General features: G+C 40.3%; 1 protein-coding gene across 1 annotated transcript in view; it reads left to right on the forward strand.

Annotated features, from left to right (window-relative positions):
- Positions 1–21,005, forward strand: part of Mrc1 (mannose receptor C-type 1) — an 88,949-nt gene that overhangs the window by 38,333 nt on the left and 29,611 nt on the right. The window contains exons 8-14 of the mRNA XM_041630836.1: positions 3,443–3,600; positions 5,267–5,377; positions 9,630–9,745; positions 12,852–13,000; positions 15,793–15,992; positions 19,358–19,485; positions 20,302–20,389. Of these exons, the coding sequence (XP_041486770.1) occupies positions 3,443–3,600; positions 5,267–5,377; positions 9,630–9,745; positions 12,852–13,000; positions 15,793–15,992; positions 19,358–19,485; positions 20,302–20,389 (950 nt within the window). The remainder of the gene's footprint in view (positions 1–3,442; positions 3,601–5,266; positions 5,378–9,629; positions 9,746–12,851; positions 13,001–15,792; positions 15,993–19,357; positions 19,486–20,301; positions 20,390–21,005) is intronic.

Genomic DNA, 21,005 nt, shown 5'->3' on the forward strand with positions numbered 1-21,005 from the left:
TACCAGGGCGTAGGGAAAGCAAAAACATTTAACAAATACACGAGGCAAAAAGAAAGGAGGAGCAAAGAAATATGTCAAAGACACTATCATTCATAGCACCAGGGTCCAATGGGAATATTTGCCACACCTGACTGAGTGTGGTCCCATGGCTTGGAAGGGCGAGGGAGATCGCTCCATAGGTTGTAGCATGATGAGGATTCCAGGTTAAGCATAAAACCTGGTGCTTCTTATGCTTCTCTTTGGTGGCTTCTCCTCCTCCTCCTTTGTTTATTTATTTTGTCTTATTCTGGTTTGTTTGTTTGTTTTCGTTTTTTATTATTCTTTAAATGCCTGGTTGTTTCCTAAAAATAAACGAATAAAGCCAGGGTGTGGTTGCCCTCCTGTAACCCTGATGGTGGACAGATGGAGACATGCAATCCCCGATAATCACTGAGCAGTCAGCCTGGCCTACTCAGCACGTTAGTCGATGGAGCCTGAGGAAGGACACCTGAGTGTGTTCTCTAGCCCTACATTCATGAGCGTGCACACTTGCATGCTCATATAACCCCCCCCACACACACACAAATAACACTTGCAACATGTAAACAATGTCTTAATTATTCTGTGCTCACATAGCCTGGATTAAATGATGGAATTGTAATCACAATGAGAGTATCTAAGTAACAGTCACTTAATCTTATCATGACCTATTGGGAAGCTTGCAAATGGACCAATGTAGAAAGCAGGTTAGTTGATACGCAAAGGAATGCCAGTCTTATTCTGTATGGCTTGGCAAAGCTACAGTGGAACCATGTATTTTTATTGCCATAATTATTTCAGGAAGCTGAATGACCAGGGCTTCATCTCAAATCAGCCTGAGGACGAAGGAATGAGTTAGAGAGCTTTACATTGAAAGGGGGAGTTCTGGGGAGCAGAGATGGCTCAGCTGTTAAGAGCAGTTGTTACTCTTTCAGAGGACCTGGGTTCATTTCACAGAACCCAGAGAGCAGCTAACAACCATTTGTAATACCAGTTCCAGAGGATCGGATGCCTTTTTCTGCCCTTAGTGGGGATTGTAAGCACCTGGTATACAGACATCCGTGGAGACAAAACACTCATTCACATAAAATAAAAATAAATACGTTAAAAAAGAAGTTACTAAAAATAAAGTAAACTATATCATTTATGATATTTCAGTACAGTGTTTCCTTATTTAACAGAACAAAATAGTCCTGGTAAAAGTTAAGTTATAGAAAATTGAGATTATTGCTTATAAATGAAAGCTTTTCAAAACTTCTTTTTAGTTAGTTGAGATAGAACCTCTAATTAGTCATATTAGATATTAGTCATAGAAATGAAATAAGTAGATAATCTGGAGCCTGAGCATGAAGGGTATAAATACCAGTTCATACAATTTCTTTAACTGATTTATGAAAATTGATTTAACAACTTGAAACGTACACCCAAACACACACACACACACACACACACACACACACACACACACACACACACGTGGTTTGTTTGTTTTCATTTTTTCATTATTCTTTAAATGCCTGGTTGTTTCCTAAAAATAAATGAATAAAGCCAGGGTGTGGTTGTCCTCCTGTAGCCCTGATGGTGGACAGATGGAGACATGCCAATCCCCGATAGTCACTGAGCAGTCAGCCTGGCCTACTCAGTACGTTAGTTGATGGAGCCTGACACACACACACACACACACACACACACACACACACACGTATGTGTGTGTGTCTGTGTATTTGTAGAATTGCAAACAATCTAAAGGAAACAGTTTAGTAAGAAAAATGTATGTGGGAATGCTATAAAATAGCCCAACTCTTTGTCAACTAATAAATTAAAACAAATACACATAGAACAGTCTTACATATAACGGTGCAGCTTTACATGGTCCTCACCCTAAGTTCTTGAGGGCATTGAAGTGAAGTCTTTCTGCAGCCTGCATTTGCTGCTCAGAAGCTCCTGATCTGCCAAGTCAAGTGAAAGGAAGAGGGGCCCGTCCTGTCACCACCCCCCATGCTTCAGGATGCTGGAAACATCTGTTCCATCTGGCAGAAGTCCACTTGAAGACTTCTCCAAAAGTTGATTGACAGCTTTTAAGAGGAACAAAATCAGCCACTCAGGGAAATCCTTGTAGGATGTTTTCTTCAATTTCTACCAAACATCTTTATAATATAACTTTAAAGTTCTTGTCTTTTACCATTCAAAGACTGGAACCAGAGACTACAATGCCATTTGCAGTTAATTGAATTAAACAGATATTAAATTGTGTAGCATCTAACTTTTTGAATTTGGAAATGTTTTTTTGTAGCCTGAGCTCCTCAACCATTTGTTTCATTATTGTTGTGACATTTATATCTTAGGCACGTGGCTGTTCATAGAGTTAATAATGCCTTCCAGAGAACCTCGAGATAAAGTGATCACAGTTTAGATCTTTGTTGTGAGTTTAGTCTGAACTTTTTAGTTTTGCAATATTGTACAGTGTATTACACAATGTTTTATAATTAAAATTATCAAATATGTTTTTATCTATGTAAATCAGTGTCAAATATCAGTTGTCAGCCTATCTCTTTAGCATTTTACTTTATGTGTACGTGTGTTTTTCTTGCATGTATGTTTGTGCACCACTTGTATCCACAGAGGCCAGAAAAGGTTATCAGATCCACTGGAACTGGGACGATAGCTGGTTATGAGCTACTGTGTGTGTGTTCAGAACTGAACAAGGGTTCTCTGCAAGAGCTACAAGTGCTATTAACCACTGAGCCACCCCTCCAGTCCTCTAGATGGATGCTGGGTACTGAATCCTCTGGAATATCAACCAGTACTCTCAACTAGAGTCATCTCTCCTTCCCTATCTCCTTAATTTAAATTTCTATCACTGTCTAGATAATTTTTACTTGAAATTCAGTGATTAAACTTTTACAGAGGTACTTATAATATTATTAATAGTAACATCCAATAAATCAGGAGTTATGTAAAATTTGTTCTAAAATATTCACAAGGTTTAGTATAACCAAGTAAGCGATAGTCAAGTTTAGTGATATATATGAGATATATATCAAATATATCCACACATGATACTGTATATACGTCATATGCATCATGATACATGGTACTGCAGTTCTAGAATGTAAGTTATTTGTAACAATAACCAAGCTTTGGTTGGGGTTCCTCATTTCATTTTTACAACGTCCATAAAATATATTACTGTAAATAAAAGTACAGTCACATTTACAATGGAAAGAAAACGTTGAGAAACCTAAAACTGACACCATAATATATAGTCCATATCTATCTATTGCATGTAGAAGATTATCTACTCTGATAGTTCTCTGAGATCAAGGGAGTGTTGCTGAGTGGACAGGCCTAGTGCCCTCTTCTCTGATACCCTGCTTACTTTTGGCAAGCGATAAACTATTTAGGTGTTTTTTCCCCCATGTAGACCCCCAGGACGAGCTGTGGATTGGTTTAAACGACATAAAGATTCAAATGTACTTTGAGTGGAGTGATGGGACCCCAGTGACATTTACCAAATGGCTTCGTGGAGAGCCAAGCCATGAGAACAACAGACAGGAGGACTGCGTGGTGATGAAGGGCAAGGTGAGGCGCTCTGCCAACGCCTGACAATGGTGCCGGAAGCCTCTTTTCTCTGCCTTGATTATTATCTGTTGAGATTGATTCCGTGGTTGATATACATTTAAGTTGTGCAATTCCGATTCAGTTTCTTTAGCGTTACACAATTGTCTAGCAAAGTCAAGAAAACCATAAAATAAATGATACAAACAGTGGTTCTTAACATATGGTGGTGACTCCTTTGGGGGTCAAACGAGTTTCAGAGGGGTCACTAAGATCATCAGAAAACACAAATATTTACAATTACAATTCATAACAGTAGCAACATTATAGCTATGAAGTAGCAGCGAAAATAATTTAATGGTTGGGGGTCACCCTAGCAAGAGTCTCAGCATTAAGAAGGTTGAGAAGCACTGTGCTAAGAGGTAGCATTAACTAATGACTAGTATGGTCTTTCTGCTAAATTCTGAACTGTATACATATATGTGCACATGTTGTGTATATGTATATAGTACTATTTAGAACATGGTATATATGCACACATTTATGTATAAGCATATTATTTTATCCAATAATTCTGAGTTTGTTTACATCTTCAACTGGTAGCTCTGAGTAGAAAATGTAGACCTAGTTGTTGGGCCACATTTGATTTTTCAGATTGCATGCAGGCCTTGTTTTAAATGATTCATTCCATGTTTTAAATGGGATTGCCGTAATCAATGAGTATTTTTTGTTGTTGTTAATAGACGATAGGTATGGGCCTTGCTGTTTAACTTTCTTCCTCATTTGCAAAGGGGATGATAATTGTATGCATCTCCCAAGTGGAAATGAAGATTTAAAAAGTTTGTGCATATATTATACACAATTCTTGGCTCAAATGTGTTGCTAATAAATACTACCTTCTATTTTTATTATTTAAAAATTATTATAGTTATTTGAAATCCTGAGAGTAGAGTAGATGTGGTCCACTCAGAGAGTAACACTGAGGAGTTAGAGGGTAGCAGAGAAGCCTTGAGGCTCAACAAACAGCAATGATGTTGTCTTAAGAGTAGAAGATAAACATCTGCAGTTTATAAACGTTACTCTGGCTGTTGGTCTAGAAGCTGGATTGTACTGAATTAGAGATGAGTAATTATAAAAATCCTCAAATTAAAAGAAAGAGAAGGCGATCTTAACTTGACGTGTCTATGGAAGTAGGGATGGTAGAATCTTAAACAATGTGGAAGGTTGAAACTTGGATTTCCAAGGACCCTCATCATCCAGGGAGAAGGAAGGAAGAATGCAATAATTTCAAATTTGCTTTTAAGTTTGGTTTGTTGGGGCAAGATGTTTTCTTGGATGGGTTACATGTGTTTGGTTAACTTTAACAAGACTGAGGGGGAGGCTGTATATAAACCGCCAGTGAGCATCGTGTTTGATGGACCTGGAAGTATTTCAGATTTTTCTTCAGCTCCTTCCACAGAGTGGACTTGAATGTTCGAGATGAAGAATTATATTAGAATTACAATCTCTTCACACCTGTGTAGTTAGAGCCAAATATAATGCTTACATGTAAGACGTGAATTTATCATTTGTTTGCAGATGCTAGCTTCCCCTAGCTAGCATGCAGATGGCCCCGGATTCAGCACCAGAGGAATCAAATGTAATAAGTTCCTAAAACAGATAACGATTTATTTTTCTTTTTGCTCTGTAGGATGGATACTGGGCAGACAGAGCCTGTGAACAGCCACTTGGTTACATCTGTAAGATGGCCTCACAAGCCCATGCTCCAGCCCTAGATGAGGCCGAAACAGGCTGCCGGAAAGTGAGTACAGACCATACACGGTGACTTAAATTTGCCATTTGATACAGTGGGCTTTATTTTGTAGGGCACACAGTGCTTACTTACCATCAAAGACCCACGTTTCAACTGTAAATATCCACTATCTTTCTGTGTCCGATAACCTGTCCTTCTTGAAGTTTTCTTGGGCAGTCTCTGAGAGGAGAAGTCCTGGGATTCATTGAGAATGTTGTGAGAACTGGAAAGAAAATGGAATAAAATGAAGCCCAAAAGAGCCTGGGGTGGATGATGGAATGAAGACAGGTTGCGAGAGAAGTTGCTATGCAGGAATGGGTAGTCTGTGATCCCATGGGCAGTTCAAAGCATTTCCAGGGAATCATCTTGAATGCTGACATGCTGATGGCAAGCTATCTCTGGCTAGTCTCCTACTTAAAGTGTTTTGGATGAACTATCTTCCAAGGGGGAAGCTTTTCTGGACATCACTACAGTGTGAGGCAGGTTGCCTAGCCTCCAGCTTGTGTTGAGTAACTCGGTTAAATAAAATCACACTAGCCCATGGTGTATATGTCTCGCCTGCATGTGCATGCACAGATGGGGACACACACACATGATGATAGACAGACAGAGACAAAGAAAGAGAGTTATAGGAGACTGAAATAAATCATCTTGAAAATGATTTCTAAAAGCATAAAGAAACTACAGACGTAGTTTTGTAGGCATATGGTTATTGTTTTTCTGTCTGCTGAGTAGCTCATCTTCCTCTTTTGTCCTTTCTCACTTCTCCTGAACTGAAGGCGAAGTGAGAACTAATGGTGTTTTCAAGAGTGAGATGCTGGGGTCACATCACCCAATAGCAAACACTGCAAGACAAGAACGTATGATGTGTAACTTGGTGTAGGACAAATAAGCTGGAAAGAAAAACAAAGCAATTAGAAAGATCACAGCTTGGGAGAGATGCAGGGAGGGTCTTAACAATGATCAAAATTCAACCTAATTTTGCATTCCAGAAAGTTTAGCCAGAGAAGTTATAAACATTTATTTTCTTTTGGTGTGTGTACATGTTTATGTAGATGCACATGTGTGTGCTGCTGTTTGTGCACATGTGTGTATGGAGGCCAGAGATCAACTTAGGTGTCATTCTTCAAGTACTATGTATAACTGCCCCCCTCTTTCTGTGTCTGTGTATGTCCCCCCTGTGTGTATGCCCCCTTCCTCTGTGTGTGTGCATGCCCATGCATGTGTGTGTGTGTGCATGTGTGCATGCATGTGTGTTTTAAGATGGAAATTCTTACCAGCTAAGAGCTTGCCAAGTAGTAGGACTAGGCTCGTTGGCTAGTGTGCACCAGGGCTCCACCTGTCCCTCCACTATCCCAGCGCTGGGATTACAGCCATATCCCAAACTCAGATATTATGTAGGTTTGGTGGATGAACTCAGGTCTCCATGCTTGCGAGGTAATCACTTTACAAACTGATCTCTCTCACACCCTCCCTGTATAGATTTTTCATCAACAGAGGCAAGGCTAGCATCCAGGCCCTTGTCTCCAAGTCGATACACTTTGTTTCATTACCATCACACTTATGGTCTTTGTGTAATCATATATACACATGTAAGAGATTATATGTCATGCCATTTTCTGACATAATGAACACATTACTTCTATATAATTGATATTTTATACACATTTCCTATCAGTCGCCACATATGTACAACCTGATAATCCAATTTAATCATTATATAGTAATAAGAAAGTAAGGAAATGTAGTGATGAGGCAAGACCCACCTACATCAAGGAAATAACTTATCAATACAGTTATTCTTAAGTTCTAATAAATATACAGGAAAATTATAGTCTTATTAAGAAAGAACAGGAACCTAGTGCTCAGAGAAATCCATGTGGCCAGATTCAAAGTTGATGGCATTTAGTCAACTCTTTGCAATATTCTTTTAATGTTGCATGTAATAAGTATAAAACGTATGACATAGCTCGAGATAGAATAGTTGAATGAATGTCCAAACCGATTAGTTTTAGGGAAAGAAGCAAGGAAGGCAAGGGTTACTGCAATGTGAAGAATGCATAGTATAGGATTCTCCGGCTCAACAGAGTTGTAGAGATGCTCAAAATATTGAGAGTACCCTGACTTACTTGACCAAAAGTGTATTTCTTACTTCAAAGTCAAATTTCTTAGTACATGTTGGCCTGCCTGGACTGGAAACATCACTATATCATGAATCAATAATATTGTGAAGGTAGCATAAAAAATTAAATTTTTGTATTTTTATGTCACAGAATAAAAAGGGAAAAACAAAACACTGGCCATCAATAGTGACTTCCTTAAGAAGCTGGGAAGACCATGTGGAGATATAATAAAGCACATTTTGTACCTGGGTATACAGGCTTCTTTCTGAGAGTTTAAAACTAGAAGTCTGTTACACTGATCTGAAGTTCCACGTTCTTTTTCCTTTTTGGGAGAACATGCATGCATGTTTATGTGTGCACATGTTTGTGGGCATATGTGTATGCAAGAGGAGGCTATTCAGCAACCTACTGTATCGTTAATGAGAAGGGTTTCTCCACACTGGCTTTTGTTTACTTGCTTTGTTTTGCCATTTTTTCTTTTATTGAAATCAGATTCCACTCTCATACAATTTCCCCTCCCTCTACCCTCACTGTTCTTCTCCATGCCCCTCCCATTCGGATCCACTTCATTTCCGTCTCTCATTAAAAAGGGACAGGCTCCCGAGAGATAACAAACATGACAAAATACAATATAATACAATAAAGCAAAAACTATCATACCAAAGTGGGACAAGGCAAACCCACAGAAAGGAATGAGTCCCAAGAGCAGGCACAAGAATCAGGGACCCATTCTTCCACACACTCAGGAGCCCCATGAAAATACTCAGTAAAACCTATATGCAGAGGACCAGGTGATGACTCGTGCAGGCCCCTTCCTTGCTGCTGTAGTCTCTGCGAGTTCACAGTGCCTCGCTTAGTGGATTCAGAGGACTTTGTTCTCCTTCATCCCCTCTGGCTCTTACACTCTTTCTGCCTCCTCTTCTGTGGGATTTCCAGAGCTCTGTGGGGAGGGATTTGATGGAGAAGTCCAACTTAGACTCTCTTTCTGCATAACGTCTGGCTGGGGTGGGGAGTTGGTCTCTGCATCTGTTTCCATCTGCTGCCATGAGAAGCATCTCTGATGATGACCCCACAGTGCTTCTTGAGGCAAGTTCTCTGCCTGGCCTGGAGCTCATTAAACAGATTGGAGTGACTGGTCAGCACCAGGGATCCACCTGGTTCCTCCTGGCCAGTGCTGGGATTAGGAGACCTAGAGTCCTGAAAACACTAGTCACTCCACCACTGAGCTACATTTCCCCACCTTTGGTTTTTCGACAAAGTCCAGCCATATTTAGCCCAAGCTGCCATCTAACCTCTAAATCTCCCAAGTTCTGGCATTACAGGTATACCTGGATGACATTTATTTTGAAACTTAATATCATTCTCTGGCCTCTAACACCCCAAACAGATAACATGCCTATTAATTGTGTGTGGCTAGAATTTTCATTTTCTCTTGCCATAGAAGAAGCTCAAACACTGTGCTATGGAAGGACCCTGCCCCCAGCCCTCAGTCTGCATTTGATACATTCCTAGTCACCCACAAGCTTTTTTTTTTTTTTTTTTTTTTTTTTTTTTTTTTTTTTTGTACCTGCAGAGTTCCTCTCTTCCTCTCAACTCTTGCTGGGAATTTAAAATTTTATTTGCATAATTTTATGTAGTAGTTTGTGTGTGGGCAAGAGATGTCATTTAGTTATGTTGCCTGAGGTTTGATGTGCATTCTCCATTGGCTAGGCAGCACAGTTTTATGTTCATCACCTACCTTTGACATCAGTAGACATCTAAGGTTACAGCTCCTCAGGTTATTTTCAGGGTTTATCTCATGGGAAATAAATCCTAGGCTGTATCGTTCAGTTTCTTCAGGCACTGGTCACAAGCAGTGTCCCTTGGAGGATGCATCAGAATCCAGGGCAGCTTTCCCTTCCTTTAGTGCAGTCGTTTGCCATGTGAGGACCGGTTGCCATGTGAAGACCGATGTCATACTGTGCTCTTTGTTCTCATGCAGAAACAGTTTCTGTTTCCCCTGATATCATTCTGATTTGTGTTCCCTAGACTTTCCTGTTTACCAAATCATGTTGCCTGAAGGAATCATTTAAAAAATATATCCTAATAAGTATGCCTGACAAATCTCTCATTTGTTTGTTACTTGGTGACATTTGTAGGGCTGGAAAAGGCATGGTTTCTACTGCTACCTGATTGGACACACCCCTTCAACATTTGCTGATGCAAACCAAACATGCACAAATGAGAAAGCTTACTTAACAACGGTTGAAGACAGGTATGTAATTATTTTTAATTTGTTCTAAGATATGTCAAAGAGTGAAAAGTGTTCAAAAAGATGTAAGAATTACCATGCTATGAATTTTGAAGTAAATAATATATGATCTTGAGTCATGCTTTTTAAAGGTGGAGATGTTGAAAATATTCTCGTTTAGTGGCTTAATTGAAAACATTATAAAACTCCTTTGTTACTTTTATGAATCTATTTACTTAAAACATTATTTTTAAAAAGGGTCTTAATATGTAGCCCTGGCTGGCCTGAACTTGCTATATAGATCAGATATTTGGGCTCACAGATATTTGGGATTAAAGTAGTGAACCAACAGGATTGGCATCAGTTTATGGCTATTCTGCTGGTTGTATGTTATAGATTTAGTGTTTTCTAATCTGTTAATTGTCAAAATTTTTAAAGCAAAAAGAAAAGATTTGTTCACAGAACATCCCATTTTGTACTTTTCCCACTTGCTTTGTGGAAGAAAATAGCAGAGAGGACACACCAGATCACATGTGTGTTTTCTTCGTGCACACTCACAAGTCCATCAATTATATAATCGCAAAGGTGTCAAGACTTCCGTCACCACCCAGCAACAATCCTTCAGTCACCCCAGCCCAAGATCTCTAATCTAATTCAGTTCCTACACTGTCTGCTCGGCAATGTCAACAGACCCCGCAGGCCAAGGGTCTAGTCCCCCACGCTGTACTTTACCCATGCCAGGTCCAGGTGCAGCCCTAAGCTGTTTTGCCTGCATTCCCGAATGACCAGCTATAGAAAGACATTCCTACAACCCAACACTGAGTTCTGTTCACTTGTTTGGCCATCTCAGAGAACTGTGGGAAGCACTTAGACTTCCTGATTTTCTTAAGGGAGAGGACCAGGAAGAGGGCTCAGTGAATATAGTGCTCATCACACAAGCGTGAGGACCTGAGTTTGGATTCCCAGCACCCAGGAAAAAGCCAGGCATTGTAGTCCATGCAGAGAGAGAACTCCAAAAGGTCATTGGTCAGGCAGCCTGGATGAATTGGTTCAGTGAGAGACCAGGACTCAAAGCACAAGGTGGAGAGGGATTAAGTAGGATAGCCAGTGTTGATCTCTGGACACACAGGATGAGAAGAAGGGGTGCGTGGAGATCCCATCTTCTCTACTGTCTCACCACCCTCCATGAATCTCCACCTGCTCAGTCGTGGAAAAGCTTTCTGAACACTGGGCTGTTAGAGAGACACCGTTGCTTGAGGATGCTTGCTGATAGACTGAGCAGGGGAACACAGCTCGTTTCAATATTCTTCTGTTTCTCACTTCCTCTCTCCAGGGTCTGGCATGGAGACCTTCTGGGATTGATAGTGTGGGTCTTATCATCTACTATTAAAGGAGACAGCTCAGAAATAAAGGCCTGAAATTATGACCTCAACCTCCCAATATATAACACATCTGCAAATAATCTACTAATTCTGTTTCTTTTATTTTAGCTAACTAATTAATTAATAAATTAAGCTTTGCCTGGCTTGGCCAAGAAAATCAAATAGAAAATAGAGGATTAAAAAAAAATGTAACTTTAACCTCTGAGGGCTCATCCATCTTTGAGATTTATTTTTTTTATTTACTCTTTGCAAAGCTTAGATAATACACTCAAACCTCAAAAATTTTAAAAGTTATTGGAGTTTCAATTCTTCAAGGCAGACTCAAAATCCACAGAGTCCTGCTGATGTTAAATATCCTCTGATAAAAGTAGATATCAGAGGATCGTGTTTCAACATGCACCTTCCTCTCCCAGTGATGAAATGCTAATATATACACCTGACCACAAGAAGACAGCTATGTCTTATCTTAGGACAGAGGAGGCAAATTCCTTAAGTACCATGGGGATACATTCTGGACTTGCTGTGATTGGTTTGTTAAAAAAAATCACCTACAAGAGAATTATTCTTCATGTGTTCTCTGTGCTGTTTCTATTTAAGGATTCACTAACTGTCGTTAAACTTGCTTTTCATGTTTTAAAAGTAAATTTCCCTTGTGGTTTTTTGTTTCCTGTCTGTGGGTACCTGGAATTATTTGGACCATGGTTAAATAGAACGTCTGCTGGTTTTATCACTGTCCACTGGCCTCTCTGTTCTCCCCGAGGCTCTCTATGTTCTTGAATCGAGGCCCTCTTCTCAGAGCCCTTTCTGCCTGTTTGTCTGTGTTGTTTCACGCTTTTCAGCTAAGACAAATCTTTGTTACCAATAAATGTGATGGCCCCATTTGTAATTATCCTTGATAAATCCCTATTGATTAAATTCTATAATCAATAATTGAGCCGGGCACTTGGCCTATGTGAAAAGTGGACTGATTATTTCGAATGATTTTTAAAATGACTATAGTTTTCTCCTTTGTATTTTCAAAATTCCCTTAAATTTGGTGAAGGATGAGAGGCCAATATGAGGGCCAGAGGAGGGTGATTTGAGTCTAACTGAGTCAGCTAGATGCTGTTTTTTTTCTATAGTAAAAAGATATTACAATTTAAATGATGGAAAGCTCTGATTACTGAATGACTTCCTCCAGGAAGATGTGAAATGTCTCTTTACTCCAGATCACCAAGTACCATGATTCCACCCAGGTCCAGCCTGGTGAATCAGTGACGTCATGGGTGTTACCCAGAGGAGGAGGATGTGTAAAAGGTTACCTACATGAACATGGTGCATTCATTGACAGCTGCCTCACTGAAAACCCATCCTAGCACGACACCTCATGAAAGCCGCATCCCTGATGATCAACATCTAGGCAGCTCCATAGTGCAGTCAGTTCTCCCTAGTGATGTTTATCACTTCTATAATCTCAGGGAGAGGCCCTGCGAGTCTTGTAACTTTCACAAATTCCCTGAGCTTCCTGAGTTTCCTTAGCTTACTGCATCAATGAGCTGCCGTCTCCTTTCAAGAGAGACTCTTAGAATCCTGAGGAAAGAGCTACAGAATAGTAATGCAGCATTTTTTAATTATTATCTAAACCATAGCTCAAACAGCCAAGTGCAATAATTTTCATGTTGATAATGTAAGAAATTTGCATAAATGTTTCTAAAGTTTAGTTGAATTTATTTATTTATTTATTTATTTATTTATTTATTTATTTAAAGATACGAACAAGCGTTCCTGACTAGTTTGGTTGGATTGAGGCCTGAAAGATATTTTTGGACAGGACTTTCAGACATCCAAAACAAAGGGACGTTTCAGTGGACAGTGGACGAGCAGGTGCAGTTCACACACTGGAATGCCGACATGCCAGGTACGCAAGTTCGGAGTGTCGTTCCCTCTCTTCCTTCTGCAGAGCCGTTGGTCCTCCATGCACTTTTCCAGATACAGTATGGAAGGCAATAGTGTTGTCAATAACCTTTATGTTTCTTTTGCCTTTTGCTCCCACCCAGCTTGCAGCCTTATACAGCAAAAAGGAGGAAAAAATTGTTAAGTAATTTGGGACTGGTGTATTTAAAAAGATGCAAAATTCCAAGTACTCACAGATGTTCTGAATATTTGCTTAATTTCTGAGAACTCAAGGCTCTATAGAAAGTAGATGTAAAACTTCTCAGTGAGACTGGATATGAATATTAATGCACTTGAATGAGGGGATTAAGGAGCTATCATGGGGGAATCAATATTCTAGTGTCTTTTGTCTATCTTTAGCCATTTTCATGCCTGGGATTTTCTTTTATTCTTCTAAGAATGACAAGGGTCATATAAGTATCTTTATTTAAAAGATGCAGGAATTGAAACTCAGAAATCATAGGACTAGGAATGTCCAAGCCTAGATTTACGAATCTGGGTAAATCAAGTCCTAGTTATTTGGTTTTGGGGCAGCCAGCTGCCCTCGCCTTGTGACTTGCTCTCTCTAACTGGAGATCGTAAGTGGCCTCTCTAACAGACCCTGAAAACTCCTTTGTCATCTTCCTGCACTGGCGTTACTGGTTAATGATCTCATTGAATATGATTTCACTCAGAAAGGTCAACACCCTTTACAGAAAACAAATCACTGTACCAGATTTGCAATCTCAAAGAGGGATAACAGCTATGTCTGCGCTTGCTCCTTGGCCTGGTACATCACATCCTATTCTGCAGCAGTTCTTTGAATTTGCTTCTCAGCTTTGAGTGAGGAACACATGTGACTTATCAGATTATTGTTTGTGCAACTGCTATTTGATTGTAAAATTGTTAAACATTATAGGAATTGTGAGATTCCAGATCATGTAAACAAATGCATTGTTTGTTTGTTTGTTTATTTCACTCTTGGTGAAAGTCACAGTTCTTCTTATGTAGCTTTATTTTGTCTCTTTTACTTATTCACCGGGAGGATTCTGAGCAATGGAACCTGAAATGCCTTTAAGGATAATAATTCATTAAACTAGAACCCTAACTCAGCCATGACCACTGAGAATCTTGAGGACAAAGTCTCTCGTATACTCCAGAGTTAGACTGGAGCTCACAATGTAGCTGGTAGAACTCTCTATGGAGCTTACTGTGTAGGCTGGTCTTCATCTCAGGATTCTCCTGATCCAGCCTTCCATGTGCTGAGATCATGGCCCTGTTGGAAGACATGGCTGGCTGGTTGAGGTTGCAGTCTCTCAGGGCCTGGTAGCTTTTTCCAAAAGCTCAGCAACATGGAAACTCCCTCCCAGCCCCCAGAAAAGCTTCCTGCTCTCTACCCAACCTTATCTGGAGGATGTCTGCAGACCCAGGGTGCCTGACTTATCTCAAGGGTGACCCTTGACACAGTTCCCTGCAAATCCTCTTCCCTTGAAGATCCACATGGTAATTAGACAAGTGTTCTAGCCATTTCCATAGGACCCTACTGCCACATACAGAGCCTTATGATAAGAGAGTGCCACTTAATGCAAATTAGGGTTGTCCCCAGGCTCCCCAATCCTATATATTATTCCTTATACTCTAAAATAAAGTTGAGCTGTTTTACCAAAAGCAGTCTCCCGGAGGGCTGTCTCCATTTGTGCTCACAGCCCTGTACAAAGCTTTCTGTTGGGGTTTCTGCCCCTTTTCCCTTGCAGACTGGTGGCCAATAGAGCGAGAGGGAAAAGAGGACCCCCACAGAGCCCTTGCCATAAGGCCCCACCACAGCATATCCACTTGATAAAAAGATGACGTTTTGGGCTCAAGAGATGTTGGCTGAGTGCCCAAACGTTCAGCTTCAAGAACAGGCAAGACCTTTGTGTGCCTTGCCTGAGTATCAAGAGAGATGAACGACTCCTGTGATCTGCTGTCAGTTCCAGTGGAAGTCTGTGGATGGAGGGGGTGGCTCCAGGAATCAGAGGCAAAGGCTCAGGTGCCAGGAACTTGGGGACTTTAGAGAAAACATTCTAGAAAAGATGTATCTCCCTGGAACTGTGATAATATATGTTTAAGCATTTAATATTCTTTGAAAATGACATAAAAAGATTAGCTCCTCTTAGCAGTAAGCATCTTGATGCTTTCAAACCTCTATGTTAGTTATTGCTACAATGACCACAAAACAGAATGTGTGAACGCTACTGTGATCATGCTTTTTTTTTTTTTTTGGACGTCTTCATAACCTGCATCCCAGCTCTGCACAGCAGAGTTTCCATTTTAAGATGAGGAAACAAGAGAGCTTGAAAATCTTATCCAAATTCTCCAACTTGGACATATCTTGTTTGGAAATCCATCACATGCTTCTGTTCTGAAGAATGAAATGACCATGGCAGGAGGAGGGAATCTCAAAAAATTAAAAAAGGAAGGAGGAAAGTTGGCAGAAGGGCAGGAAGGAAAATCCATTATGTTATTATCTTTTCCATCATAGCAGAAATATTTTATCATTAAATGTCTAAATGTGGACCACCCAGCCATATGTGAAAATATAAAAATGCGTTCAAAACTTCCTAAACTTACAATGATCATTTTGGGAAAGGTAAAGATACAGCAACATAGTTTCCAAATGCTGCCTTTCATTGTTGCATGTAGGAATGTGCCATGCTACCTCCCTGCTCTACCTTTCTCGAGCATGGCAGGTCTTCAGGAAGAACCCACTGATTGAGTTCTACTTTGTGTTTAATGCAGGAAGAAAGACGGGATGTGTTGCCATGAAAACTGGGGTGGCAGGTGGTTTGTGGGACATTCTGAAATGTGAAGAAAAGGCAAAATTTGTGTGCAAACATTGGGCAGAAGGAGTGACTCGCCCACCAGAGCCCACGACAACCCCTGAACCGAAATGCCCGGAAGACTGGGGTACCACCAGCAAAACCAACATGTGTTTCAAAGTAAGTTTCACTTGCTAAACTAATAAAATATTTGAAATACTCAACAACTAGAAACACAACTAAAAATAAAACATGCAACTCAGGTCCCACTTGCAGAAATTTTAATCTGGTTTGCTTGATGGAGAGTGCCTTGGATAGATACAAATGACTCACTACCTGAGACCTGCAAACAGAGGCCACGGCACAGATTGGACTTTTCCTCTGACATCATCTGCTTCGGTGTTGACTTTTCCTCTCTGCTTCTCCTCCATTTCTCATGGCTTTCTAACTCTGTTCTGAGCTTGTGATTTTCATTTTGGTGAAGAATTTGTTCCTCCTTACTGTAATCTTTGGTGTCTCACATTTGCCTTTAAGCCCAAGCTTTATGCTAACTTGAATGACAAGCTGGTCTACGATCATGCTGTGTCAGCATTACAGAGCTCCTGCTTCACTTCTTTGATTTAGCCCTTAACGACTATAGTGAAGGAAGATGAAAGTATTGCAAGTATGGAGCCCTCAATACCTTTAAATGTGTTCTGCCATTATTTTTATATTCTTAGATTGAACTCTTTGTTTTCTCCTTTTGCAACCAAGTTCATTAAAATAAGCACCCAGTTAAACATAAATAGAAACAAGACCAGAAACAAAAGCAAAACAAATAACCACATCTCTAATGAAATAAGGATGTTGTCATAATCTTCATAGAAAAATTTAGAATTATACAGAAATTATTTACTATTTAATGATAAAATCTTATGCTCAAGACCTCTTTTATAAACTCCCTTTTAGGGGCACATGACCCTGACTCGTTTCAGGAGACAGTTTGGTGAGATAGAGGATGAATTCAGTCAGAGCCTAGGGTTGTAGCTCAGAGGTAGAGTCTTGCTTAGTGTATGAGAGGCACTGGGTTCCATCTCCAGTGCTGAATAAAGAAAAAATAACTTGTGAGAAGATAGAGTTGTCTGAGCTCTAACTCAAGAAGGGTATGTCATGTCTAGTTGAGTTGGTCACCCCTATTAGTAGCTGCGGGAATCTGTGAGGTGTTTAATCTAGTTTGACTAGTCAGAGCTTAACATATAAATCTCCTGAAAGGAATATATGGGGCCAATATAAGAGAGGATTTATAAAATAGATTTTGGAGATTTTGCATCATCATTCAAATGCCAGATCTACCATCCTACAAATGCCTGAAGGTGACAGGCTGTGGGGATTTAACACAGTGGAATTTCTGTAGCTATGCTGTGAACTAGGAATTCCAGTAGCAACAAAACTCAGATGTTCACCATACCCAATTATGTGCATCGGTATGAATGATGTGGTTTCAGAAAGATTAGGATTAGTGTTTGTTTACATTTGTACAGACTATCCTTATAAATACTAAGATGTGGGAATTAATTAAATTCGGTAGATATTTCAGGAAACCAGAACCAGAATCAGGGTGTAGGAGCTGAGGTAGGATTGAGGACCTGTTGTGGAAGCTTGCTTCGGGCACATTGTTTTTTATTTTAAAAAGTTTTTTCATTTTACGTGACAACCCCAGTTCTCCCCCATCCTCTTCTGCCACCCCTCCTTCCCCCCATCCCACTCCCCACCCACTCATCAGAGAGGGTACACTTACTCATGGAGCTTAAGTCATTCCCAGGACAAGGTGTAGGCATTAACTACCAAGGCGGCCACACACATAGGAGGTGAACCCTCTTTTCCGCAAGCCTGTGGTGCTGAGAGCCATGACTCATGAAGAATAAGAGAGAAAAGCATGTAAAAATCGGTGGCTCTGGTGAGCTTCTGAACTGTTCACATACTGGCACTGGTGCAGTTTCTGAGAGTATCCTTGACTTGAGAACAGTCACCAAAAATTGACCTGAGAGAGTAACTCCTGATTTTTATGTCTCAGTGCCAGTGGAAGTAAAAGATGAAGCTGTTTGTGGGGTTATGCAGAAACAGAAACATGCTTTCTTAAGGGGAATTATAGAAAAATGAGAAATTGAGGAAAGCAAAAATAAATTTTAAAAAAAGGCAAAGTGAGAGTAACTCCCAAGAAGGCAAGAGTTCCCCAAAGAGGAAAAACTGTTGAACTTCTTTGTTCAGGGGATTTTGTAGCTCTGTGGCAGAATCCGGACAAAGACTAAGGTAATTTCTTTAGTTGACCATTTAGATGACCCCACTCTCTGTGGCAAGATGGTCACCTCCTGTTCTCGGGCAGCCAACCCAGTTAGCGGTGGGCAGGGCCTCTCTTTATTCATTCTTGACTTCTGCTTTGCTAGTTATCGACCTTGGCTTTCTGCAAGCTGCCATCCATTGGCAGGTGCTGCTGCCTCCATCTGTGCAATGTGATGATCAGTGGTCCAAACACTTCTTGACTCTCAACAGTCATCACGAAGTAACTGCATTGATTTTTGTTCACTCTATGGAATGGTCTAGACTCTTTTTCCTGAACTAGGCAGGCCTTCTTAGCAGCTATCTTTATCTGTTCTGCTTAGGTGCCTTAGAAGATGCATGAGAAGATAGGGATGCCTTACATAGTTCCTCAAGGGCTCCAGGTCTTCAGACTAGTGGGCCCAGTATCACTAGCTCAAGACCCTGTCCCTTCTCTTATCTGTTTAGCTTAGCATCTTCACTCAGCTGCAGACTTTTTTGTTTCCCATCCCTAACATCTCTTTTTGCCTGAATCCTGTCTCACTCCAACACATAAGCCACTTACCATTTTGACCATGAGTCCTTTCCCTTCCCTGCGACAGTTAACTAGCTCCTGTGTCATTAGGCGTGTCCTACACTACCATCCTAGATCCTATTTACAGTCCCCAGCACTAAGTAGTAAGTATTAAGACCTAGTACTTTGTTACACGGTTTGTAAAATTTAGTTTAACTCTCACCCATTTCTGTCAGTAACTTAAGGAAAAGAGACCGCAGTTTTTGAAGGACACCACCAACACTGCTGAAAGCTTGCCAGGATAGTCATTGTTTAAACTGAACAGGATAACAGAGGGAACAGCGGTTTGCTTATTCATGTTTATTTTGTATCAAAATGTTATTTTTTGTGTCCCAAAGCAATTTTTCATACTTCATCAAATTACTTTCCCTCTCTTCCACAATGTATACCCAGTCCACATGTCTTCAGTTTCCAATACTTAAATTTTTCCTGTGCTTTAAACAGCTTTTATTTTTTAAGGCTTTCTCAATGAAACTGTAACCCCCAGCACTGGCCCACGTCTAGCTATCCAAGTAGGCACTCAGAAATTGATTTTCAACCAATAGACCTGACTTGTTTGAGACCATTGCATTGCTTGCTTTTCCTATAAAAGAAACTGCATTGACTGTAGATGATTTGTTTCTCTTGATTTGCTAAGTTACCAAATGTAAAACCATTTCCCAAACCTTTTCTGTAGCTGTATGCGAAAGGCAAACATGAGAAGAAGACCTGGTTTGAATCTCGAGATTTCTGCAGGGCTATGAATGGAGAGCTAGCGAGTATTAAGAATAAAGAGGAACAGCAAGTGATATGGAGGCTGATCACGTGAGTCCCTCTTCCGTACAGCACTTCTGTCTGTTACCTATTTGGTGGCTATGATGCTGAGAAAATATTCACATTTCTGTATCACTTCACAAATCCATAGTCCCTTTTTGATTAAATTTTATTTCAAAATCCTTTAATAGTTATAAATCTTGGAGTCAACCACTCTGTAAGTGCATAAGGCATTCAGTACTTATTTTAATAGATGGCCATCTTTCAATGCTCTACTATGATCTCCCCTAAGATGATCAGTTTTCAGGACATTGATGAGTGGGGCCCAAATTTGCATTTTCTTAGTCACCTTTGCTGTGGTATGACTTAAGAGTGACAGGTTTTACTGTGGCATATAGCCTAAGAGGTTGTTCATTCCATCCGGGCAAAGCATAATAACAGGGAGACTGGCTGGTCACATTGCTTTGCAGTCAGGAAGCAGGAGATAAATGGGATGCTCAGTTCACTTTCCCTTTGTGTAGTGTAGGACACCACTCCAGGTAATGGTGCCACTCACTTTTAGGGCGTGTCTACCCACTTTAATCCAATCAAGATAATCCCTCACAGACATGCCTTAAACTCACGTAATCTAGATCATCCCTCATGGATGTGACCAGAGACTTGTTTGCAAGATGATTCTAGAACCCATCAAGTGGACAATTAGTGTTAGCCATCAGAGACTTCTTTTGTAAGACACATTTAGTTATTAATCTCTTTGCCTATGTATTATCTAATACGTGTTTCAGAGGTACCTATCAGCTCTTGATGGTCTTTTGAATGACTAAAGTTCTTTCAGAACACAGTATGTACTTCCTCTGTATGTTGCAGGGCCAGTGGAAGCTACCATGAGCTGTTTTGGTTGGGACTGACCTATGGAAGTCCTTCAGAGGGGTTCACCTGGAGCGATGGTTCTCCTGTAAGTAGTTTTAAATGTATCATTTTCTCACTTTGTAATGTATTTATTTTGATATGATCATTTGACTTAACTGATGTTTTATCAAGGTAAGCAATTAAGATAATTTTTGATGCAAAATAAATACAGGTGCAGTATACACTCACTGCCCAGCCCTGGTCTCCATGTACTCCAAGCATAGCTGTGGCTAAGGGGATGAAAATGCCATAAAGAATGAAAAGTCATATCACCAGTTTCTATAAAATAGCTCCAGTCTATACAAACCCAGCATGTAGGTAGTTGAATGTCTTCACAGCTGTTCTGCAGCTGCCTTTAGCTCAGTACTGTTGGACTTGGTAGCACTACAGCTTTGGTAGCCGTTAGAGTCAGTCACACTTCTCCAGATTTGAGAAATGAGGAGCTCTGGCTTTTGCTGGCAACATTTAGCAGCCCTGGGCATCATGGGAAAGGCTATTTTATAATATCAGTGCCACCTCAGAGCCCACAAGCATCGTTCAAGTACTTAGTGAGATGGTTTATTTGGTAGTTGCATTGATGTTTGGATTCCATGTTTGTGTTTATAGAAAACAGATCATAATATTTGATCCAAAAGCCTTCAGACACTGAAAACTATCAAAAC

Source organism: Microtus oregoni, unplaced genomic scaffold (genome assembly GCF_018167655.1).
Source record: "Microtus oregoni isolate MIOR12 unplaced genomic scaffold, Mior012 000035F_ref0000213, whole genome shotgun sequence".
In the NCBI taxonomy this organism is placed as follows: domain Eukaryota; kingdom Metazoa; phylum Chordata; class Mammalia; order Rodentia; family Cricetidae; genus Microtus; species Microtus oregoni.